Source organism: Oratosquilla oratoria, chromosome 1 (assembly GCF_046742065.1).
Source record: "Oratosquilla oratoria isolate Oo_2021 chromosome 1, ASM4674206v1, whole genome shotgun sequence".
NCBI classification, from domain to species: Eukaryota; Metazoa; Arthropoda; class Malacostraca; order Stomatopoda; family Squillidae; genus Oratosquilla; species Oratosquilla oratoria.
This window is the reverse complement of record NC_134777.1, coordinates 72408543-72435261: the sequence shown is the minus strand read 5'-3', so window position 1 is coordinate 72435261 and position 26719 is coordinate 72408543. Positions and strand designations below refer to the sequence as shown.

Below are 26719 nucleotides of genomic sequence, written 5' to 3'. Positions count from 1 at the left end.
CTGAGTCTTCATTATGTTCTTTCAATTGTTGTTTGACTATGTCAGTGAATGAAACCTTATTCCCTTCTTGAGTTATTCTCCAATTTTTAGCTTCTGTAGCTATTTTCTCTCTGTTTTCATTACTATTCTTCTTCAATTTCTCATTCTCCTCCTTTACCTTTCCTAACTGTCTTTTTAGGTCCTCTATTTCTTCAGTTAAGTTTCTGTTAGCCTTCTCTAGTTGTTCCAACCTTTCAATTCTCTGGAAAATGGAGTCTACATTACCTAACTTACGTTCCAAGTCCTCGATCACCTTATCAACTCTCTCCTCTAGTCTTATCAGTCGGGGGGGGGGGTTGTGTCCCCCCCACCCTCTTTAAATCCCTGGAACATATTCTCGTCACTTTCTACTGTATTGCTCCTCTCTATACTTCTAATCTTTACATTTTTATTTGCCATTTCGTCATCACTGAGCTGGTCCGGTGGTCGTTTCATGTTGACCTTACGCTTGTCTGCTTGGGCCAAGTCCTCCACATCCTCATTTCCTTCCATTTCCCCAGCAATCCCTCCCCTTCTCCTCTTTTCCTACTTACCTACTGCCCCACGAGCAATTTCCCCCCACCCTGTAAATACAAAAAGGTACTTCTCTTTGCGTTGGGATCCACAATCGGCACTTTTCTTCAGAACGTTCTTCAAGCCGTCCGTTCGTTGAAAGTGTGTGTGTGTATTTACCTAGTTGTATTTACCTAGTTGTATTTTACGGGAAGGGGAGCTATGCTCGTGGGGTCCCGTCTTCATATCTCATTTTATCTAAACTATTTTTAAATTCATGTATTGTTTTTGCACACACCACTTTCTCATCTAACTTGTTCCAACTGTCTATTGCTCTGTGAGGAAAGCTGTTCTTTTTAAAATCTCTTCTATAGCTGTCTTTTTTTATTTTCTTTCCGTGTCCTCTTGTATTTCTGTCATCCCATTTTATCAGATTCTCTCTATCAGTAATTTCTATACCTTTCATGATTCTGTAAATAGCTATCAAATCTCCTCTCTCTCTTCTTTGCTCTAGTGTCTGTAGTTTAAGTTTTTGTAGTCTCTCTTCATATGATAGTTTTGAGAGCGTTGGTGCCAGTTTTGTAATTGCTCTTTGTATTCTTTCAAGTTTTTTTATACATTTTTTTGTACTTGGTGACCATATCGTTGCTGCATATTCCAATCTTGGTCTTATCAGGGTGATTAGGATTTTCCTCACCATTTCTTCATCCAGGTATGTAAATGCCACTTTGATTGTTCTTATTAAATTATAAGTTTCTCCAAAAATCTTATTTATATGTTTCTCAGGTGACATATTATTCATAACAATGACTCCCAGGTCCTTCTCATTTTCTACTTTTTTTATTCCTTCTTTTCCCAAATTATATGATCCTGTTATTCTGTTTTTGCTTTTTCCAAATTCCATTATACTACACTTTTTTGTATTGAACTCCATCTCCCACTTCCTACTCCATTCTTGTACTTTATTTAGATCTCTCTGTAGTGATTCACAATCTTCTTCAGTTTTCACTCTTTTCAGTAATTTTGCATCATCTGCAAAGAAGCTCATATAGCTTTCAATTCCTTCATCCATATCATTAATATATATAGCAAACATTATTGGGGCCAGAACTGTTCCCTGCGGGACACCGCTTATTACTTCATTCCATTTTGAGTGCTGATCTCTTATCACTACTCTCATTTTTCTTTCTTGCAAAAAGTCTTCCATCCAATTTAGCAATTTACCTTGTATTCCTCCTTCATATTCTAATTTCTTAAGCAACTTCTTATGTGGTACTTTGTCAAAAGCTTTTTTTAGGTCTAGAAATGCACAATCAGCCCATCCATCTCTTTCTTGTATTATATCTATTAGCCTTGAATAGAAACATATTAAATTGGTGACGCATGATCGTCCTTGTCTGAATCCAAATTGCCTTGGATTTAGTACGTTGTTTTTTTCCAAGTATTTTACCCATCTACTTTTGATAATTCTTTCACATATTTTTGCTATTGTACTTGTTAGAGAGACTGGTCTATAGTTGGTAGGTTCTTCTTTATTTCCTCCTTTATATATAGGTACTATATTTGCTTTTTTCCAATCTTCTGGAACTTTTCCTTCTTTTAAGGAACTGCTTATTATGCTATGTATTTTGTCTGCCAGTTCATTCCTGCATTCTTTCAGAATCCAGTTTGCTATTTCATCTGGCCCATGCGATTTTCTGACATCAAAATTACCCAAGTGTGTCAATATTTCATTCTTTGTTACTTCTATTTCTTCCATAGGGGGGACTTTTTCCTTCCACTCAATCTCTTCAGGTTGTATATTTTCCCTTGTAAACACTGATTTAAAATGTTTGTTCATAATTTCTGCCATTTCCATTTCCTCAGTGTATTCAACTCCTCCTTGTCTTAATTTCTCTAAGTCTTGTTTGTTTTTCAGTTTATTGTTTACAAATCTGTAGAATAGTTTTGGTTGATCTTTACACTTTTCTATAACATCTTTTTCATATTTTCTTTTTTTCTCTCTGCACTTTTGTACATATTCATTTCTATAACCAGTATATATTTTCCATTTTTCAGGTCTTCTGTCTTTTTTCCATCTGTTCCAGGCTTTGTCTCTTTTGTCCTTTAACTCCCTACAACTTTTGTTGTACCAGCATTTTACATATTCTTTTTCTTGTTTTTGTCTTGGGACATACTTTTCCACTCCTTTTTTGTAAATTTTTGTCAAAATATTCCATTTCTCTTCCACTGTTGTTTCTTCTTTGTATATTTCTTCCCAGTTTTCTTGTTGGAAGAATTCTCTTATTTTATCAAAGTTTGTTTTTTCATACATCATTCTTCCTTTTCTATATTGTTCATTTCTTTTCATATATTTTTCTTCATTAAGTTCCAGTTCAATCAATATGTGGTCACTTTTACCTATTGGTGTTTTATATTCAATCTTGTCCACTATTCTAGGTTCAGATGTAATTATTAAGTCTAGCCTCGATGGTTCTTCTTCATTTCTATACCTAGTGTTCTCTTGTATCCATTGTGTCATTGAATGGTCAGTAATCATCTCAAGTAGAGCATTTCCCCATGAGTCATCACCACTCTTTACTGTCATTTCTTCCCAGCAGATTTCTTTGCAATTAAAGTCGCCCATCATAACTATTCTTCCTCCGTCTTCCATTATTTTAGTTAATGCTATCTTTGTGTCCTCTAACATACTTTTATGTTCACTCTCCTCCCATGAGGCTGTTTTCGGAGGCACATAATTGATCACAAATTTTCTGCTCTTCTTATCTCGGTCTTCCACTTCTATCATAATCATCTCTACTGTATTCTTTCCATATATGACACCTTTCACGTTTATATCCTTCTTAGTCAGGAACATAACTCCACCCCCTTGTTTTTTCTCTCTGTTTCTAATCCAATAATTGTATGTATCATGTCCTACACTGTTGGGTGGTAGTGGGCCTTTTAATTTTGTTTCTACAATTCCCATTATGTCCGGTTCTTTTTCTTTCAAATAATCATTCAGTTCATTCAATCCTGTTATCAATCCATCTATATTTGTGTAAGACACTCTTAGTTTTCTGCCACTTCCATTGTATTCTCTGTTTCCCTTATGTTTTTCTTTAGTATGTCGAACTGCTTTATTTTCATGTTCACTACTCTCCAATAGAATCTCTCTTTCTCTGACTCCGTTCTTTCCTCGTTTTTTGCCTTAGCTTCAATTCTTTTCTGCTTTTCTGCCTCTCTTTCCTCCTTATTCATTTCTCTTTTTATCCATACCTTTTTATATTGATCATTTGTTGCTAGTTTCCCTGTCTTGGATAGAATTTTCTCTGCTGTTGTTTGTGACCTGAATTTAATCTTAATTGGTCTGGTCTTATCTGTACTATATTTTCCGAGTCTGAATTTTTCCTCAATTTCCTTTATAATTTCTGGTTCATCTTCCTGGACTAATTTTAATAAACTGCTTACTCTTTCATTTTCCTCCTTGATTCTTGCAGTTCTATCTGGGTTATGTTTCTCTTCCATTCCTAATATAATTATACATTTCTTTTTGTCAGCTAATTCTCTTACTATATTCTCCTTCTGTCTCATCACTTTAATAACTGAGTCTTCATTATGTTCTTTCAATTGCTGTTTGACTATGTCAGTGAATGAAACCTTATTCCCTTCTTGAGTTATTCTCCAATTTTTAGCTTCTGTAGCTAGTTTCTCTCTGTTTTCATTACTATTCTTCTTCAATTTCTCATTCTCCTCCTTTACATTTCCTAACTGTCTTTTTAGGTCCTCTATTTCTTCAGTTAAGTTTCTGTTAGCCTTCTCTAGTTGTTCCAACCTTTCAATTCTTTGAAAAATGGAGTCTACGTTACCTAACTTACGCTCCAAGTCCTCGATCACCTTATCAACTCTCTCCTCTAGTCTTATCAGTCGGGGGGGGGGGGGTTGTGTCCCCCCCACCCTCTTTAAATCCCTGGAACATATTCTCGTCACTTTCTTCTGTATTGCTCCTCTCTATACTTCTAATCTTTACATTTTTATTAGACATTTGATCCTCGCTAAGTCTTTTGTTTACCTTCCGCTTGTCTGGCTGGTCAAAGTCTACTCCCTCCTCATTTCCTTCCATTTCCCTCAGTAATCCCTCCCCTTTTCCTCTTTCCCTACGTTCCCACTACTCCACGAGCAATTTCCCCCCACCCTGCAAAAACACTAGGCACTTCTCTTTGCGTTGGGATCCACAGACTTCACTTTTCTTCAGAACGTCTTCTAAGCCGTCCATTCGTTGAAGTGTGTGTGTGTGTGTGTGTGTGTGTGTTCACTTGGTCTTTGAATCACGTGTTGGACTCGTGATCGACAGCTATTTCCCTCCCGGAAGAGAGCTCAGAGCTCGTATGACCGATCTATGGGTAATGCTATGACCTTTCACACACACACACACACCCAACTCCCCGCCCACGAGAGTCAGAGTAACGACCCGAAGCGCAGCGATAACGAAATAATTTCGGCCCTGGGCAGGATTCGAACCAGGTACTGCGAGCACCACCTTACTTCCCAGTCCAGCGCTCTACCAACCGTGTGTGTGTGTGTGCGCGCGCACACACACACACACGTGTACATGCACATGTTCTGAATGTTCTTGCCCACATTTACATGAAATCTGAGTTCGTGACTTTCGAGAAGAGCAATTTTTAGTAACATTCCAAGATCTTTATCAGTTCTGGCAACAGACTCTATACAAGGCAATTATTACCTGCAAGTGACCTAAAATCTTCAGCGAGTTATGTGTGCCTTAGCAGAAAATCTAATTGATAAATAGATGAATAGATAAATAAATAAACAAATGAATTGATAAATAAATAGACTGCCCTGGTCTCAAATTGGGCAGTTTGGCCTTAATGTGAGGTGAACAAAAGAAAGTTCAGAGAGACAGAGAGATAGATAAATAGATACAGAGAGAACAAGAGATAAAGACATGCTTAACAGATACAAAGATGAAGAATTAAAAGAAAAAAAAAAGAAGAAAAGAAGACGAAGCAGAAGTGAAAGAAGTAGAAAAACGCCGCAGCAGAGTATTACCTGGTACCCTGTGACATTGAGGGTTAAGCTGGTGAGCGCCCCCTGGGCGTCCCTGGTTACCACGGTGGGCACCTCCCACGTCATCACCAGCCAGCCGGGGGGCGCCGCCCGCAACGCCAGTTTCGTGGAGAGGGTCACGTCTACAGAGTAATTCTTTGGTTAGGAGTCACGAACTGATACATATCAACACATGCATTCGATGACGTACACATATGTGTATAAAGGCCGAACACACCCTTTAAAGAGGAGGAGGAGTAGGAAGAGGAGGAATAGGAGAAATAGTAAGGAAGAAGAGGGACACGGTGTAAGTATTCTTGCCCCCCTCCCTATGGCAAGGCATTTGGGAATATTGAAAAGTTGGGGGGGGGGGCGTTGCCTCATCCCCCTAGAAATCCAGGGTGTATTTGAAACTTTGCCAGTCATGTATAATTTGGTTCTTTTTCAAGTTATAGTATGATTGATAAAGTCAAAAGGTAACTCGTGTAGATATCGTAAATACATGCCTTTGCGGCCAATTTGAAGTATCTCGACACAACACTACACCATTAACCACACATGTATAACACCTTTAATTTTGCCCCTCTGCAAAAATTCTTGGGCCCCCTCCCCTACAAAAAATCCTTCAAACGCCCCTGAAAGTTGAGTCGCAACAGGAAATGGGGAATCCCGACAAAAGGCGACAGAAGGGCTCCCTTGAGACACACCCACCAGTAGGACATCCCAGGACCTCGATCCTGAAGCACATCTGGTCGTCCCCCGCCCAGCGAAGGTCCGTCTGGAACTGGAGTCGAAGTCTTCGAGCGAGGATGAGGCTGTGGAACGGATGGGTCGTCACGACGTCCAATTCGTCGACTTTGTCTTCAGAGAAAAACTTTTGAAAAAGAAAATTATAATGAAGGAGGACGTTGCAAAGATCAGCAACCCCAGAGCACCCATGTAAAGATAAGCTATCCCCACATATTAGCTTGTAAAGAGTAGCAACCCCAGAAATGAGCTTGTAATTATAAATCACCCCAACAGCGACGATCATTCAATTAAGGTTTGATTACATTACGTTAGGTTAGGTTTGGTGTGTGCGTCGAGTAGTGTGTGTGTGTGCATGTGCTTATTAAGACCAGCAACACAAATACTTGTAGGGCAACATAAGAATATAGTTGGTTATCATCCTTGCGGGTCAGGTGATTTCTCTCTCTCTCTCTCTCTCTCTCTCTCTCTCTCTCTCTCTCTCTCTCTCTCTCTCTCTCTCTCTCTCTCTCTCTCCCACACACACCCTTTTTTTTTCTTTTTTTCTTTTATTTGTCGAAATATGTGAATGAAGCATCCAAACTCACTTGCTAGAACTTTGACAAATGATCACCTGCATGACTCCTGCAGCGGCTCGTTGACAAAATTTCCTTCAGAGAATTCTGTGTAGGATTCAGAGATGTGTGGCAATGCTCAGTCTATACCAGGGCTTTAAGAGGGTAGAATTGCCCTCTTGCGCTATGCTAGCTACGATAAAAAAAACATAAAAATGCCGTAAACCAAGGAAAAGAAACGGACAGAACACTCCGGCAACTTCACCGAGCCAGCCATTCATGCACTGCGCCGAATGGTATCGAGGCGCACTCTGGCACCACGTTCGGAAAGCTCGAAACTCGAGAGACGCGAAATTTGAAATTGCAAGATCTGAACGGCTCATTTTTTTTTTTTTTCAGAGAGACAGAGAGAGAGAGAGAGAGAGAGAGAGAGAGACAATCGAGTGGGGCCGTTTTTTCGGGTGGGGGGGGGATAGTTGTCGAGCACGAATCCAACACGTGATCCAAGACCATGGTGAATCACACACACACGCACACGCACACACATACACACACGCACACACAAACACACACACACACACACACACACACACACACACACACACATATATATATATATATATATATATATATATATATATATATATATATATATTATATAACGTAGATTTGTGTTTGTGGTCTATATTGAGTTTGGAGACGTTGAGACAAACGAAGTTGTGGTTGTTTTCCTTAATGTCTCCGTCTAGACTGATCTACATCTCGTAACATTCTACGAGGAAAAACTGGCGGTTGCCAATATTTACATACACATAGTGGCTGTTGCCAAATCAAGGAGCTATATACAATTTATTCTCTACTATCTACTGCAGTAGTTTCCAACCTTTTCCGGTTTGAGGCACCCTTGCCAAGCCTTTCAGAAGTCCCCGGCACCCTTATTAGAAAATCTAAATTCTAGTTTGTCAGTATTTTGTTGATTCAACATCAGTGTAACAAAATTTTGTCCCTGGATAACATGAAAATACTCATCTTTACACTGATGCTGCTTTAATGAACAAAAATGGATGACAGAGAGAGTCGGTAATACGAAAATTATTTTTGCCCTGAATTTTGGCGGCACCTTCAGTTGATCTCACAGCATTCTTTGGTGCCGCGGCACACCGGTTGGGAACCACTGATCTACTGCCTACTCTACTTCTACAATGTAGAATACATGGACTGAATATGGACACTCAGTATTTATGCATAGGTTTTTTATATACAAGCAATGAAAACACATCTTAAAAATAATATTGGTCGTATGATAACTTGCAGTTGACAATTTCAGACGCAGGTGTCTTTTCGTGTTCGGCCCAAATGACCGCAGTGAGGTCAGACGCGCTCGGCCCAAATGACCGCGGTGAGTTCAGACACAATAGGCGGTCCCGCGAGAGTTTTCTGGAGACGTCGGACCTGACATCTTGTAACTAATGCGTGCGTATGCGCGTGTGCAACCTGGACATCTAAAGGATTGAATATTTCCTTCAATCATCTTGCAACATATATATATGTGTGTGTGTGTGTGTGTGTGTGTGTGTGTGTGTGTGTGTGTGTGTGTTTTCTCTTAGGCAGGCTTGTTTAAAAGCAACTGCAAATTCAGCGCTGATCAATTTCTTCTTCAGAGTTTTCAACTTCCTGAAGGCATCCTTTATAGCAAGGGGTAAGGGAAAGAGTAGATTCCCTATTCCGGTCAATATTGGCTTAACGTTTTGACTCTGCATGAGTCATTATCAAAAGATAAAGATGGAACAAATGTATGGGTTTATATAGTACAAAGATGCAGAAATACAGCGTATGATTGGCTGGAAGGATGACCTTTTCTCGGCCCCTCATTGGTTGAGAGGGCGGGACAGTTTTTCACGTACGCTGATATGGCTGGCTTTTCCGTTCTCTCGACCCTCACTACCCCGGGGCTGTAGTGTAATGTTCTCCGTCCTGTCTCGGGGCTTGCCTCTCCTGAAAGGCTTAATACTTGGGAGTATAGTAGGGGCGCCTGCGTCTTCATGGGAATTCAGAGACGGCCTATTATCTGCAATATACAAAGCTTCAAGGTGGGCAAGGCGGTTCTTGTCGGACTCTCTCTGAATGATGACAGTGTTCTGTCGAAGGACATCACCATGTTTCTCCAGGAAGTGACGTTTGGGACCTCCTTGAGTCAGATGATAGCTCAGGCGCCTGGAGAGTTTGGTAGTAGTCAACCCTATGTAAGCATCATAGGGCGTACAGTCCCTATTTGGGCAAGAAAATTTGTACACAAGGCAGGTACTTTCCATATCTCCAGGGCGTGGTGAACTATCGTTCTTCATGATGAGGTCCTTTGTGCGGCTGTTCCTGTAGTACACTACCAGCTTTACACGGTCTACGGGGTTGGTAACTTGAATATTCCTGTCAATGATACTTCTCACACTCTTCTCTTCTTCGCGGTAAGCAGATGACATGTAAGCTCTATAGAAGAGGCTGTGAGTGGTTCCTTCTTCATCAACAGCTTGTTGTCCCTCGTACCATTTGTTTAGAACAGTACGGAGGACACGTTGGCAATCCTGATTGGAATGTCCATTGTTGACTAACATCTGTGTTGCTCGGTCGAACTCCTTCTGAGTGGACGTCCAGGAAGAGCAGTGGGTAAGGGCTCTTCTGTAGAAGGAAGCAATGGTAGAGTCCTTGTACCGCTGCGGGCATTCACTCTCACCGCTCAGGCATAGTCCGGGATTGGTAGGCTTGATATATACATCAGCCTTCATACGGTCACCATCTTGCGTGAGAAGGACGTCCAGGAAAGGCAGGGTACCATTGTCGGCTTCCTCTGTCATGAACCGAAGTCCAAATATCTCTTGAAGAAGCTGGCGTAGTCCTTCGCGTTCTTCACTGGTCTGGGTTCTCACGAAGATGTCGCCGATGCCATCGGCTGCTGGATCCTGCTGAACACCTCCTTCTCTACAGATCCCAAGAAGAAGTTGACGAAGAGGACACCTAAAGGCGACCCCATAGAGACTACATCCTTCTGCTGATACAGGTTTCTACGGGGGCATCTGAAGGCGGACTCCTGCGTGCATATCCTCGAGAGTTCTCGGAGGTGGTATTCATCAATTGCAAACAGGGGATGGGCAGATGACCTGTACACATGGTCGCAGATGTAGTCGATCGTTCTAGGTACCGGGACGCAGGTAAATAGGGACTTAACATCGAGAGATGCCATTTCTCCTTCGGCAGGGGCACTGTTAACGCAATCCAGGAATTCTGTGGATGACCTGTAGCAGTAGTCAGCTGGAACAAGGGGCGTCAATAAGGCGTTGAGTCTCTTGGTCAGCTGGTACGTGGGAGTCGGAATCTGGGAGATGATAGGACGGAGGGGGTTACCTGTTTTATGGGTTTTAACGTTCCCATACAAGTAACCTGGCCTAAAGTCTCCCGAGATCTTCTGTAGCTTTAATCCATCCACACGAACGTTGACGGCATCTATGATCTTGTTGGCCTTGAAACTTCGTCTCATCCGCTAGAATTCCGTCCAGCTTGGAGAGGTAATGCTACTTATATTAGTGTTATCACCACCTCTGTGAGCAGGAGACTCACAATGCACGCCCGTGAAGGAAGTATACGCAAACACATTATACAAACACACAACAAAACTCCAAACAGACAAGACTTAGTTAGCAATACAAAAATACTTAAACAATGCAACAAGAAAATACACATCTTGGAAAAAGTCTACATTACACAATACACCCCTATCATTAATATACACACGGACACAGTACTTTACAACTACACAGCGAGGCTGTGTGGCAACAAAGACCAAACGTCCGACTACAGTGATCTGATGTCCAGCTACATCCCACTGAAACGAAGCCCTCACCTCCGTCCAGTACCTGACGCCTAGCTACGACCTACCTCTCCAAGTTCCTTCATTTATTCTTATTTAAACTCCTGCCTTGTGCAATTATTGTTACTTACCTGAAGATGGTTGTATGATTCAACCGAAAGCTCGTATTTTAAAATTGTGTAATGTTTTTCGTTATAATAACAACACGGATCTCGGAAGCCTTGTGTTTGACCTCCCTTCAAGATACAAAATATTCGGAAAATTGTGCAATTATTGTTACTTACCTGAAGATGGTTGTATGATTCAACCGAAAGCTCGTATTTTAAAATTGTGTAATGTTTTTCGTTATAATAACAACACGGATCTCGGAAGCCTTGTGTTTGACCTCCCTTCAAGATACAAAATATTCGGAAAATTGAGAAAATCACTAAAAAGATGGTGGATATAGAATTAGCTCTGGTCTTCAATCGAACACACACACACACACACACACATATATATATATATATATATATATATATATATATATATGTGTGTGTGTGTGTGTGTGTGTGTGTGTGTGTGTGTGTGAGTGTGAGTGTGTGTGTGTGTGTGTGTGTGTATGTGTGTGTTCACACACACACACACTAAGGGCTTTTCCCTTTTATATGAGAGTTGCCAGCCAAGGCACGTAGCCACTCCCACCTATTCCACTCCCATCCACCACCCATTGTTTCCCTCTCATCTTAGCTCCTCTTATTATACTCTCGAATAATTAATAATAATAATAATAATAATAATAATAATAATAATAATAATAATAAATAATAATATAATAATAATGATAAATGACAACAATATATAATCATAATAATAATAACGTGAACTTTGGCATAACAATAACAAATGTCATACTATGTTGCAAGATAATAATAATACACACAAACCACATCCAAGGTTAACATTTTGGAGTAAAGGTTTGAAGGGCACTTGATGGGGAAAATCCAGCATAGGGAATGTTCAATACAAAGAGAAAAGGCTGTTTCGAGTGATTTGCGGTAAAGACAGAACACCAAATTGTCACTCGATACTGGGAGGGGGCCGAGGAGGCACAAGGGGAGTAAGAAGGGGGAGGGGCGAGGAGGCAGGAAACGAGTAGTGAGGAAAAACGAGAGGAGGGAGAGGAGAAAAAGCAAAGAAGAAAACATGGGGGGAGAAAATATGCCACAACACCTCCCTCCATTTCTGTGTTGTTTAACCTTGAGACCATTATACCTTGCCGAAACGTCCGCATAAGTCTCGTGGGCAACTAATGCCCCCCACCGCCACACACACACACACACACACACACACACACACACACACACACACAAACACACACACAGATCGTTTGGCAAATTACACTGGAAACCATGTTTGGCATATAATCAGTGTGTGTGTGTGTTTGTGTGTGTGTGTGTGTGTGTGTGTGTGTGTGTGTGTGTGTGTGTGTGTGTGTGTGTGTGTGCGTGTGTGTGTGATACACCTCGGTCTTTGGATCACGAGTTAGACTTGTGATTGACAGCTATTTTCCTCAAGGAAGAGAGCTCAGAGCTCGTACGACCGATCTATGGGTAATGCTGTGACCTTACACGCACACACACACCCAACTCCCTGCCCACGAGAGTTGGAGTAACGACTCGAAGCGCAGCGATACTGAAATTATTTCAGCCCTGGGCAGGATTCGAACCCGGACTGCCGTAGTGACAGCCAGGGACTCTACCAACCGCGACACAGAGTCGTGTGTGTGTGTATTCACCTTGGTCTTTGGATCACGTGCTGGACTCGTGATCGACAGCTATTTTCCTCCCGGAAGATATCTCAGAGCTCCTATGACCGATCTATGGGTAATGCTGTGACCTTACACACACACACACACACACACACACACACACACACCCAACTCCCCACCCACGAGAGTTGGAGTAACGACTCGAAGAGCAGCGATACTGAAATTATTTCAGCCCTGGGCAGGATTCGAACCCGGACTGCCGTACTGACAGTCGGGGACTCTACCAACCGTGCCACCGAGTCGCGCGCGCGCGCGTGTGTGTGTGTGTGTGTGTGTGTGTGTGTGTGTGTGTGTGTGTGTGTGTGTGTGTGTGTGTGTGTGTGTGTGTGAGTGTGCATGCGGTGTATGAGCATGCGCGCGTGTGTACCATATTCCGCTCCTCCCTTCTATCACGCCCCAAGTCAACAAGCGACCATAGGCCGCCCGCCGCCCGTCACCTGGATGGGGGAGGGGAGGGGAGGGGTGTAATCTGAGCACCACGGGCACAGGTAGTTACCTTTGTGTTCCAGGAGCCGGGGCAGCAGGTCCAGAAGTCGTGACCCTCTTCATCGGTGCTGTTCATCGCGTAGAACCTGATGTACCGGCTATACTCCTTCGGGTGAAGGCTGGCGGACGGACCCTGCGTCTGGACCCCTGGAGGGAGAAGAACCTACAGTTTACCAGCGCTTCTAGACTTTTCAACCCTTTCGCGCAGCTGTTGTGCGTTATCTTGTATCTCGTGTGTGGTTAACAGAGAAGGGATGCCTCCTGCCGTTAGGTGATTTTACTCAGATGTGGAACAAAAGGGTCGACCCAGTAGCTCTCGACCTTTTTCACTCCATTCCCCCATCCACCCCCCGTTCTCAAGATTTCTTAACCTTCGTGTGGCTCCCCTTCATTTTTATCCCAAACACCACCCTGCAAAATAAATAAATGAATAAATAGATAATAAATAATGCCAAAGAAAGCTATTAGTAAACACATAAACAAATAGGACGAGCCCAGAGCTGGTAATCAACATTCAATTCTGAATAAATAAATAAATATATAACTAAATAAATAAATAAAAATCCAGCTAGGACCACCTTGCGGAATGAAGGGACTCTCCCCCCCCCCCCCCGCGCCTGCGGCATGTCCTCGATGCCGCAGCTGCGGGCAGCCGCTTGCGAGCAGGCAACTGCCGATCGTCACGCGAGGTAATGGGTGGGAGATATTGGGGCGGGGGGGGATGGGGGAATAGTGGGGGAAGGAGTGACCCGTAAACTGCAGTGATGTCTTGGTGGTGATAAATGTGGTGGTGTGATGTGATGATGGTATTTATGGTGACCACTGTGGTGTTAATTAGTAAAGGAAAGAGGAAGAAGAGGAGGAGGAGGAGGAGGAGGAGGAGAGGGTAAAGATAATTGTGGCCAGGGCCTATTGAGAAATACCCTACAGTACAGCTGTCCTTATTACCTCTATCCTCGTTCATATTCTACCTTGGTAAATAGCCTATATATAATGATGAAGGCCTAAGCACACGAAGAAGGCTTAGCGTGAGCCCCATCTAGGCTCACTTCCGCATAATCGGAGAGGGCCTGGTGAAGTTTGGTGGTGTGGGGGGAAGGAGGGAAGAGAAGGGGAGAGGGAGATAGGAAAGGGGAGGGGAGGAAAGGGATGGGAAGGAGAAAGGGGAGGGAAGGGGAGGGGAGGGAAGGGAGGAGGGAAGGGGGAAGGGGGAGGGGGAGGGAAGGGAGAAGGGGAGGGAAGAGAGAAGGGGAGGGAAGGGGGAAGGGGAGGGATGGGGAAGAGGGAGGGAAAGGGGAAAGGGGAGGGAAGGAGGAAGGGGATGGGAGGAGGGAAAGGGGGAGGAAAGGGGGAGGGAATGTAAAGTGGAGGGAAGGGGAAGGTGGGAGGGGACGGGGGAAGGGGAGGGAAGGAGAGAAGGGGAAGAAAGGAGGAGGTGGAGGGAAGGGGCGGGGCGGGGAAGCATAAAATCACGAAATGGGGGAATGCGAGCCCAGACGGAAATGAAGGCTGGGAGGGGGGAGGGGGAGGGGGGATAAGTGGGGTACGGGTACGAAGAAGTACAGGAGAAGGAATGGAAGGGGGGAAGAGGAGGAAGGAGGAGGGCGACGAAAATGAAGAAAAGAAGGGTGGAAAGAAGGAGGAGGAAAAGACAGAAGGAAGGATGGGAAAGAGCAGGGAAGGAAGGAACGAACGAAGATAGGAAGGAGGGAAGGAAGCTAGGAAGGAAGAGAGGAAGATAGAAATAAGGGAAGGAAGGAAAGAAGGAAGGAAGGTGCGAAGGAGGGAAGAAGGAAGGACGGAACGAACGAAGATAGGAAGGAGGGAAGGAAGATAGGAAGGAAGAGAGGAAGATAGAAAGAAGGGAAGGAAGGAAAGAAGGAAGGAAGGTGCGAAGGAGGGAAGAAGGAAGGAAGTAAGGAAGGATGGGAGGATGGAAGGAAAGTAGGAAGGAGAGAAGAAGGAAGGATGGAAGGAAGGTGAGAGGGAAGGAAGGAGGGAAGGGGAAGGAAGGAAGGATGAAAGGATGGAAGGAAGGATGGATGAAAGGAAGGAAGGAGGGAAGAAGGATGAAAGCAAGGGAGGGGAAGGAAAGATGAAAGAGGAAAGAAGAAAGGTAGGAAGGAGGAAAGAAGGAAGGAGGAGGGTAGGAAAGAAGATAGGAAGGAGGGAAGAAGGAAGGAAGGTTGGAAGGAGGGAAGAAAAAAGGAAGGAACGAACGAACGAACGAACGAAGAAAGAAGGGAAGAAGGATGGAGGGAAGAAGGAAGGGGGAAGGTAGGAAGGAAAAAGGAAGGAGGAAGGAAGAAAGTAAAGAAGAAAGGTAGGAAGGGAAAAGAAGAAAAGAAGGAAGGCAGGAAGGAAGGAATACATGAAGGATGTCTGCCATATTGGATGTAACTGTGGCCATGGAATATGTAAAGGGCCATTTACATAGTCAAACGGTTTGTCAAACAAGTGTTTGAAGTGATGTTTGACCGTGTGAATGGGGTATTTGTTGGTCTAACACGTTTGACAAACGAGTTTGACAACCAAACACTCCATTCGCACAGTCAAACATCACTTCAAACACTTGTTTGACAAACCGTTTGACCGTGCAAATGGCTCTTAAAGCCATTCCCCAGACGTGCCCACATCGCAATGTAAACATCACTGGTGAGACGGACAAAAATCTTTACATAGTCGCTTTGCATTACATTGATCAGGTATCCACTCTACCTATGTGGAATGTAGAGACTTGTCTCTCACGTCAAAAGAGACTCACGGGATGACGTCACGTGAGGGTATCCATCGTAGCTCGCTCACGTGTAAATAGATTCACGTAGACACACTCTCTCCACGTAATCATAGCTTGAATTGGTAGTGTACATGCGTGACCTAATATCACGTAATAATAATCTCCAGATAACATGTCACATAGTCACTGCAAAACACTGTATGTATTTACTTCCTTCATTTTCAGTCTTCTCTCTCTCTCTCTCTCTCTCTCTCCTTCTCCCGTCTTTACCTTTCTCTCGTCACTTCCCAGTGTCCTCCATACTCCCACCTTTACTCTCCCTCCCTCCCTCTCTCTTCTTCCCTGCCACCCATCCACTCCTTCTCTTTCACCGTTCCTTCCATTCTTCCTCTCTCTCCGTCCTACCCCTTCCCAGCCGTCTCTCTCCAACCTTTCCTCTCCCTCCTTCCTATCCCTTCCTCTCCCTCCCTCTCTACCACCCCTTCCCCTCCCAACTCTACCAATCCTCTCTCCCACCCCTCCCTTCCAACCCTCACAGTCCTACCACTCCTCCCAGGCTTATCAGCACTCCCTGGCCTACCAACTTTCCCAGGCCTACCAATCCTCTCAAGACTACCAACCCTCCCAGGCCTACCAACCTTCTCTCCATCTCCCAGGCCTACCAACCGTCCCTCCCTCCCACCTCTCCCTCTCTCCCCCTCCCAGGCCTAGCAACCCTCCCTTCCACCCCACCCGCTCTCTCCCCCTCCCAGGCCTACCAACCTTCCCTCCCTCCCCTCATAGGCCTACTAACCCTCCCTACCACCAGCCTCTCTCACCTCTCCCTGTTTCCCATCCCTCCCTCCCCTTTCCAGGCCTACCAACCCTTCTAGGCCTACATACCCTCCCCCTCCCGCTTCTTTCTCCCCCTTCCTCCCCCGCTCCCTCACCTGAGACGAGGGCCGTCCTTCCGAGGTCGATGGTGAGGTTGACGGGCCGCCCGAGTTGGAACTGCTCGCTCAGGGAGAAGCACCAGGCGCCGTCGGCCCCCAGACGCGCCTGCCCGACACTCTCGGGCGAAACGTCCGAGCTGCAAAAAAAGACAAAAAAGGGACGATGAGAAGTGGGTCTCAGTTCAGGAGAAAGATAATAAACGAACTGATACAGATATATAAGTGAATTAATCTTGAAATAAATCGAGAAAAATGTAATGTGTGTGTATGTGCGTGTAAGCAAATAAACAACGTGGTCTATATGCTAACTGTGAGCCAATTGTCCTCCATCCCACGAACTTGTCGACCCGCAAGAGGTCCCATGGGGACACGCTTGCACCCAACCGGCTGCGTTGGGTCGATCAAAGCTTCCTTGAGGTTCACGGGTGGGACAAAGCTTCTTTGAGGAAACGTACGTGCAGTACCCCGCTCCATCTACTAGGCCACCAGCAAAAAACGGGCCGTATCGGTTTCCACGATGACCAACCTCCGCGCTACCCGACCACGTGAGTCGCACAAAGCTTCTTTGATAAAACACACGTGCCGTATCAGCCCCATACATTCCATCTTGGTGGCTCAGTGGCTTGAGAATGTTTTGTGTCTGGCTTCCCAGGCCCCGACTTTGCCCTCACACCAATTTAAGGGCACAGGTCATGACCTGACTCAATTATATATGCTGGACGGAATCGCCGAAGTTGCAGATCCCCTCGAAGCATGACGCTGCGAGCATAGCTCGCTCCGTCCGTCACCTTCTCTCCTACCTCTCCTCCATAAGCAGATCACCTCGGAATATCATGCTGCGAGCCTAGTTCGCATTTTCTCCCCACCTCCTCGCTCGCAAACAGATCGTCTCGGAGCATCACGCTGCGAGCCTAGCTCGCTGCCTCCGTCGCAGTCTCCTCCTTTCCACTCCCAGCAAACAGACCGCCTTGGGACACGACTTGATCGCACAGTCGTTACCTCCCTCGCCATCCCGACCCCGTTTTTCTCGCACATGGAGCGAGCCATATTACCATGTTACTATTGGCGCCCAACTTAATTTCTCAATAAAATAAAAACACTATTCCCTCCTTCAGTGTTTGCCTTCCAGGCAGTCCTGACATTTGGCATCCAACATGGGGACAGGACTACTACCTAACACTAACAAATTTATTGTTCATTTTAACAGGTCACGAAAAATACATACACACCTCATTTAAGTTAATCATTAGAGACACTCCGTGCTGAATGACACTCACTCTTTTCATTCCTGCTGCCCCAGGTCATTTTATTCAATCTGCACCATCCCATAGGCAACAAAGGTGGGGGGCAGATCGAGACTACACACACACACACACACACACACACACACACACACACACACACATATATATATATATATATATATATATATATATATATATATAAATACACACAAACACACACACACACACATACACACACACTATTCAACTGCAACTCCAAGAAATCTCAGCCTCTACAAGACGGCATTCGAGATCTTTTTTGGGTCACCTCCGCCTCCACAACCACGTTCACCAGGAAAGAATACACCACGCATCGAAATACATACATACACACACACATACACACACACACACACACACACACATATATATATATATATATATGTGTGTGTGTGTGTGTGTGTGTGTGTGTGTGTGTGTGTGTGTGTGTGTGTGTATGTGTGTGTGTGTGTATGTATGTGTGTATTTACCTAGTTGTATTTTACGGGAAGGGGAGCTATGCTCGTGGTGTCCCGTCTTCATATCTCGTTTTATCTAGACTGTTTTTAAATTCGTGTATTGTTTTTGCACACACCACTTTCTCATCTAACTTGTTCCAAACGTCTATTACCCTGTGGGGAAAGCTGTTCTTTTTCAGGTCTCTTCTATAACTGTCTTGATTTTCTTTCCGTGTCCTCTTGTATTTCTACTATCCCATTTTATTAGATCATCTCTATCAATAGTTTCTATGCCTTTCATGATTCTATAAATAGCTATCAAGTCTCCTCTCTCTCTTCTTTGTTTGTACCTCAAGTTTTGCTAGTCTCTCTTTGTAAGTGTTTGTGTGTATTTATATGTATACATATATATATATATACATATATATATATATATGTATATATATACATATATATATATGTATATATATATATATATGTATACATATAGATACACACAAATACATACATACATACATATATATATATGAATATACACTTATATAAAATACACATTTATACATATATGAATATACATACATATATATAAACATACATCATAAATAAAAATATACATCATACATGTTCAAATTACCTGCCTGTGTGAACCCTATTCAACTGCAACTCCAAGAAATCTCAGCCTCTACAAGACGGCATTCGAGATCTTTTTAGGGTCACCTCCGCCTCCACAACCACGTTCTCCAGGAAAGAATACACCACGCATCGAAAGCACACTCCTCCACTAGCCCTCCCCCATCTCGCCCTCCTTCGCTACCCAATAACAGGAATCTGTCAATCAAACACGCGTTGGGTCAGCTCGTACCCCCACAAACGCTTAGCTATGGGTCTAACCTCTTCCATACTTGTTATACGTACGAACACACACACACATCCAAATACACATCACTTTTATTTCCTACATGTATACACAATGCTAACGGAATTGATAATGACTAGCATATACTACATACATACTAGCATATACTACATACACACACACACACACACACACACACATATATATATACATATATATATATATATATATATATATATATATATATATATATATATATATATATATACCTAAGGTTTATGTACCAACTTCACAGAGTTCAGACGATGAAATTGAGTCGTTCTATGATGATTTAAGTCAGGTAATGGATCAAGAAAAAGTATGTACACGTTGGTAATAGGCGACTTTAATGCTAAAGTAGGGAAGATAGGAGTAGGTTAAAGAAATGACAGAGGTGGGATATTAGTAAATTTTGCAGAGAACTACAATATGAGGATAACATACACTTTCTTCCAAAAGCGCGTAGGTCTTAAATGGACGTGGAGAAGTCCAAATGGAATATCAAAGAACGAAAAAGACTTCATATTAGGAGATGAGAGCAAAATCGTTACCAATGTTACGGTCATAAAGTCAACATAGTTAGTGACCATAGAATGGTAGGTTGCACAGCTAAATTCAATTTCAGAGCCGAGGGAAATAAACTAGTTTTAAAAAAGAAAACAAGCCTTGCAAAGGTTAAGGGTAATAAGAAATTTAGGTTAGAAATTAAAAATAGATTCGAAGCTCTAGGAACTAACGAGGACACCGTGGAAGATATTAATTTGAATTTAGTGAAGCAGAGAAAGTAGGAAGTACAAAAAACATTACAGAAAAGAAATACTCCAAAGCTACAAATGACCTAATTAAAAAAAAAAAAAAGAAGGACCATGCAGATTAAAAGCAGGAGACGAAATAGAAAGAGTAGAACTAAATAAGCGTATCAACAAAAGGCAGAGATCAGAGAAAAGAAAAAGAAACATGGATGAAATAGAGGAAATTATTCGGAAGGTAAAAGTATTAAAGGAACCGAGCGCAGACATGCTTTAGGAAGACAGCAAATAATATGTTTGAAAGATAAAAATGGAGAAATAATCAAATGTAGAGACAAAATGGTAAAAAGTGAAGAAGAAATTTACCAAGAACTTCACTCGTCGAAGATCGTAGTTGAGTCAGGAAATTCATGTGTAGATGTTAGTAGTGTACCAGAAATTCCAAAGAAGTAGAATTTGCTCTAAAAACTATAAAACGAGGAAAAGCACCTGGGGAAGATGGTATATCGATAGATCTGTTGAAAGACACAGGTAATTAGTTCATATTAAATTAGCTGAGTTGTAGACCCAGTGCTTACGTTAAGAAAGCGTTCCTGATGCGTGGTGCAATGCTATAGTGACTTTGCTTCATAAAAAAGGAGACCAGAAGGACCTTAGTAACTATTGGCCGATTAGCTTGCTATCAAATGTATATAAGGTATTCTCCAAGCTCCTTACAAATAGACTAAGTAAAGTTTAAGATGGAAACCAACCGAGAGAACAGGCAGGCTTTAGGAGCGGATATTCGACTCTAGACCATTTGCAGATGAAAAACCAACTAATCGAGAAAACGACAGAATACAATATACCTCTGTGTTTAGCTTTTGTAGATTACGAGAAGACCTTTGACTCGGTAGAACAAATAGCAATACTAAACTCGCTACGCAAACAGGGTACAAACGAACAGATCGTAAGAGTTTTAGAAAAGATTTATGCGAAAGGTATCGCTATAATTCGACATTATAAAGATTCAGAAAAGATCAAGATCGAGGAGTACGGCAAGGCGGTACAATTTAACCCAAATTATTTATAGCTTGTTTGGAGATATTTTCAGAAAGTTGAGTTGGGAAAAGAAAGGTTTGAAGATTAATTGCAAATATTTTAACCACCTAAGATTTGCGGATGACATTATTCTTATTTCAGAAAGAGCAGAAGACTTGCAAGATATACTGAGCGATCTAAACAAAGTCTCAAAGTAGGTTTAAAAATTAATCAGAGTAAAACCAAAGTAATGTTCAACACGAAAGTTCAAAGTAAAGAGATTGTAATTGATGATGAGTCTTGAAGAAGTTGAAGAGTATAATTATTTAGCCCAGATGGTGAAGGTGACAAAAAGTCATGATAATGAAATAAAAAGACGCATTACAATTGGTTGGAAAGTGTTTGGTAAATATAATGAAATCCTGAGAGGCTCTCTACTTTTATGTTTGAAACATAAAGTTTACAATCAATGCATTCTACCAGCAATAATCTACGGGTGTGAGACTTGGAAGCTGACGAGGGCGATGAAAACAAAACTAAGGACTGCACAGAGGAGAATGGAGAGATCAATGATGGGAATAACACTGAGAGACCGAAAGAGAGCAGACTAGAGTGAAAGATATTAAGGAAGCAGTAAAAGAGGGGAAGTAGAATTGGGCAGGTAAGTTAGTGAGAACGATTGAGGAGCGATGGAGCAAGTGTGTTACTGAGTGGATACCGCGAGATAGGAAGCGTGGAAGAGGGAGACCAGACAGAAGGTGGAGAGAGATCGGGAAGTTTGCAGGAGTGACGTGGCAGAGAATGGCACGGTCGTGTGATTCATGGAATGCTATGAAGGAGGCCTATGTTCAGCAGTGGACTCAGAATGGCTGATTTGGTTGATTGATTGATATATATATATACATACCAAGGTGTAAAGACAACCTGTTATCTATGAGCCAGTCCTGGACTGATGACAGTTCAACACTCAGGGCCTCCTCTACTTCAACTGGGTCCCTACCTGAGACAATTAGTGCGGAGTCGTCTGCATATAGTAGTAACTTACTGTTCACCGCACCGTACTGAGAAAATGTTTATTGCACGTCTGCTTATAGATGGGGGAAAAAATTAATCGCTGTTTGTTTTTTAATAAAAAAAACTTTTTGTTTTTGTTTTTTTGTTTTTTAATCTCGTCCAAATTTGTTCAGATATTAAATATTTAGTATATAAAAACAGGTGCAAGTATGTTATTCATCCCTCCACATATGTGCATCTATCTTATTCAAAGAGGCATTAGACAGAGTATAAAAATAAACAAGTAATTGACCATTTTAGTCACTGTCAGATGCTGCAAGCCTGCAACAAGTGTAGATACTGTATATGGGCCAGTATGGCTATTGGCTGGCTACCTTACAAAATTTACCTTTTATATTAGCATACTCTTCAAAGATTAAACACATAATAACCCTGGACGTTGCCTAAACACAGATCCGGCACTTGGACAGTGGAAAAGGGGTTAACATAATAATGGTGGGAAACTGTTGTACTTCCCGCCACCCATCAAGGCTCAGAGCTTACTTTCTACCTGACTTTTTGGTCGCTATCCCTTAACTTTAACCTACAATCATACATAAGTCCTTGAGATGCAACTAAAAAAAAAAAAAAAAAGTGCTTTTTTAACGTTTTTTTTAAGACAAAAAAATGGATATTTTCGTTTTTTTATATATTTTGTTTTAAAATAACTCAGCAAGGAAAAGAACCATATTACAATAATTTTTCTATGTTAGAATATCAAATAAATCAGTATACCCCTCACTTAAGGTTTTCTATGGTGTTAGGGCACTTCCATTTTCTGTGGTTTCATGTTTTGATGTGTTTTATTTATTTTACAATGTACAGTTGCCCCACTTAGTTTTGGCACAGTTTTAAAAATGTTTCGGACAAGAATAGCAACTCGCCCAGTATTCTTTTTATTACATTTTCGTGTCTGTTCATTTACATGTTTTTTTTTTTTCTAAGTAGTAACTACCTTAAAAATGTGACAAACAGCGAAATACTCAAAATGGTGTAGCAGACGACACATTTTTCTTGACTTACTAATGACATCTATCACTCTTATTTGACAAGTAATACGATTAATAAACGTTGCAGAGGAGAGAGAGAGAACGCAGGAATCCGTTCACGTAGTGGTCGATGGTAGCCTAACAACCAGCTTAAAGCTGTGAGTGATGTTGAGTGCAGTGACAAACTAACCAAAACTAACTCGTATACTTATAAGTTATGTTATAACCCTATTATTAAATAAATTATTTTCATTTATTTATTTAGCAGAGGGCTTGTGATCCAATTATGTTATGTATGATTGTATGTTAAAGTTAAGGGATAGCGAGCAAAAAGTCAAATAGAAAGTAAGCTCTGAGCCTTGATGGGTGGCGGGGAGTACAACAGTTTCCCCCCATTACTTTTCCACTGTCCAAGTGCCGGATCTGTGTTTAGGCAACGTCCAGGGACACTATGGGAAATTGGAGTGTTTAATCTTTGAAGAGTATGCTAATATAAAAGGTAAATTTTGTAAGGTAGCCAGCCAATAGCCATATTGGCCCATATATAGTATCTACACCTGTTGCAGGCTTGCAGCATTTGACAGTGACTTTATATGGTGTAAGAGGCCGGTAGTGTACGAATGGAAATGAGCTAGGGCATTAGAATAATTCAGACTCGACGCCTGCTCGAGGGCGATGTTATGTCTATGTGAGGGCGACGTTTTGTCTATGTAAACACACCGACGGTGGTGACTGTTTTATAATCGATTATGTAATCAAACTCTGTAAGCGCAGGTTAGCTTCGTTTGACTAATGCTGAGATAAACAATATTGCTAGTGGCATTGTAATGGCTTTCCGGTTTGGTGCAAGGTGGAGAAGGAGGAAAAAACTATTGGTGCATGAATTCAAAGTCACGCCCATAAGGAGTGACATTTATTTGAAACGTCACTGGAGATTGGATTAGAAAAATTAGTGACGTCAGACGAAGGTAGCTTAGCGTAGGATACGGGATCTCGTGAGAGAAGATAGAGAGAGGGTGTGGAGAGAGGATCGAGAGAGGATCAGGAGACGATGTAGAGACGAGAGAAAAGAGATCCCGAGTGTAAGCAGAAGGTGAAATTACAGTGAAAGAAGAAAGAAAATTCACCACCCTTTTATTAACCCAAAGGACGAGAGAACTAGGCACGGGGCCTAGAAAATAGTGAGACTACAGGAAAAGAAGGCAAGGGGCCTTGAGACGAGTGATATTACAAGTCAAATTTAAGTGACAGTGGTGACAAGGGGAGGTGAAAGTGGTGGCAGCGGTGGGATGAACTGGGTGTTAAACACCTCCGAAGAGAAGTGGCGCCTGAAGTCTACGGGAACAAGACAACCAAAATCAAGAGTGTATTACGACTACGAGAGAAATCTACAACTTCAAGTAACTGCTACGTTGGGAACAAGCATTCTTCAAGATTCTTCAAGGTGATCATCATCTACAAGGCGGTCTTCAAGGCAGAGTGTGTGATGGAGGAGGAACAACGTCGTTGACGAATGACAAGACCGTAGAAGGACGTCAAACCAGACATTGACATCACGAAGCGACATCGCAAGCAGCCAGGCTAAAGCAAGGTATTAGTAATAAGTATGAGTACCCCTCAGAATTCTAACGTGTTGAGACACGAAATTCACACATCAAATACAAATATTCCAAAATTCACAGGAGAGTCTAACACATATGGTGTAAACAAGTTCCTGAACCTCATTGACACTCTTATAGTTAGTAAAAACATTACAAATAAGAATCGTAAGATTGAGATTCTCAAGGAGAATATAGATCCAGAGCATGGAAGGGCGAGGTTTGTCATTAACTTCCAGCAAATGGAAGCAATTAATCAATATGATAACTACAAGAAAGCCTTTCTTAAACATTTCATGTCCAAATGTGATCAGGATCCTATTAGATCATTGGTAAAAATGATTAAGGAAGTTAGGACAAGTGAAACTGACACAGAGAACTTAGCTAGATTAGATAGATGGTCAAAAGACATGAATTCTATCTTGAAAGATTCAGACTGGATAGAAAGATCTAGTGAGAAGATGAAAATCTCACAGGTAATCAAATTGATTACATTTAGCTTATTGGCAAAGAATTCTGATGACTTAACAGCAGAAAGGCTGTACAAAGATTTAAAATCAAATATCTGTTTAGGAGAAGTAGATTATCTTCTTCAAGGATACAGTGAGACCAGAACAATAAACCCATATGTAATGCCTATAAATCAACATAGCCAATATAGGAACTCTAGAGAGTTTAAGAAAACAGAAGTAGGACATAGGCGGCATGCTAGAAGTCCATCTAGGGATAGGGATACCAGAATCCTATGTTTTAATTGTAATGCATGGGGACACAAGGCACAAGAATGTTTTTATGGGATTATTTGCAGAAATTGCAAATACGAAGGTCACAATGAGTATCAATGTAGGAACCCTCCATTCTGTATTTACCATAATATAATCGGACACAGAACTCATGAATGCCGGAATTTTCGGGTACCCCCAGGGCTAAGAGGAAAACCCCCAGACACAGAATAAATCATTTCAGACCTCCCCATATATATACCGATAGGCGGTATTGTGTTAAATATGGGAATGCAAGGGAGATGAAAGAAACTGACAAACTGATAATTACTGTTGGTAAAACTTCTGTAGGACCTCTCATTGCAGGTAAAGTGTTCAATAAGCCTATTCAAATTTTTATTGATACAGGGTCTGTAGTTAATGTAATTACTAGTAAAGTTTTAAACCAGTTGAACCCAGGAGTGAAAATGTTGGAACCAATCCGTTACACATTGCAAGGTGTAACTGGAAATCAGTTAAAAACATTAGGTAAGATTGAGCTAGAAGTTGCCTTATATACAAATGAACAATTGTACATCCCAGTGATAGTGGTAGAAGAGTCTGTTTTTCCAGGAGATTTATTGATAGGATTTGCAACTATGAGAAAAGAAAACATGGTAATTTGTCCTGCTGACTTAGGAATTTTAGTGAAGTCACAGTTAATCCCATTCTTAAATCAACCAGACTTAAGACCAGTGACAGGAATCAATGAATCCTTAGATAACATTTCTATCCTAGATAGCGAGGCCGAGCGGTCCAACCCTACAGAAAGTAAAACAATTTGTGAACCCAACTCAGAAGTTCAGGAAATCCCAGAGATTACTAAATTATCAACCACAGATGCCTTGAGAATTGCGGATTGCGGATTAACAAGGTCGACATTGTTACATCCCATGTCAATTAATAAGGTTGAAGTGTGTTTGAAAGGAATCAATGTAGACTCTGAAGTAATTACAGTCCCAGAATCAGTTAAACTTAAAGGATTGAAGTGGGACTCAGGGATTTATAAGACAAATAAGAACAGAGTAGAAGTATTAGTAATTAATACTATGAATAAAGAGATAGTTTTAAAGAAAGGTACACAAATAGGATGTATTCAGGTGTGTACTAAACCTATTAAGATTTTAAATGAGAATAGTGAGGAGATAGAATTACCAACTTCATCAATTTGTTCAGTACAAGAAGGCATTGACTGATGTAATAGATATAATGAATTATTACAATCAACT

General features: G+C 42.0%; 1 protein-coding gene across 2 annotated transcripts in view; it reads right to left on the bottom strand.

Annotated features, from left to right (window-relative positions):
- Window positions 1-26719, bottom strand: part of LOC143039806 (uncharacterized) — a 232064-nt gene that overhangs the window by 139884 nt on the left and 65461 nt on the right. For both annotated transcript variants that reach the window (XM_076210167.1, XM_076210083.1), the window contains exons 4-7: window positions 16703-16842; window positions 13047-13183; window positions 6292-6454; window positions 5584-5723 (exon numbers count right to left, since the gene is read on the bottom strand). In XM_076210167.1, coding sequence (XP_076066282.1) covers window positions 5584-5723; window positions 6292-6454; window positions 13047-13183; window positions 16703-16842 — 580 coding nt within the window. The remainder of the gene's footprint in view (window positions 1-5583; window positions 5724-6291; window positions 6455-13046; window positions 13184-16702; window positions 16843-26719) is intronic.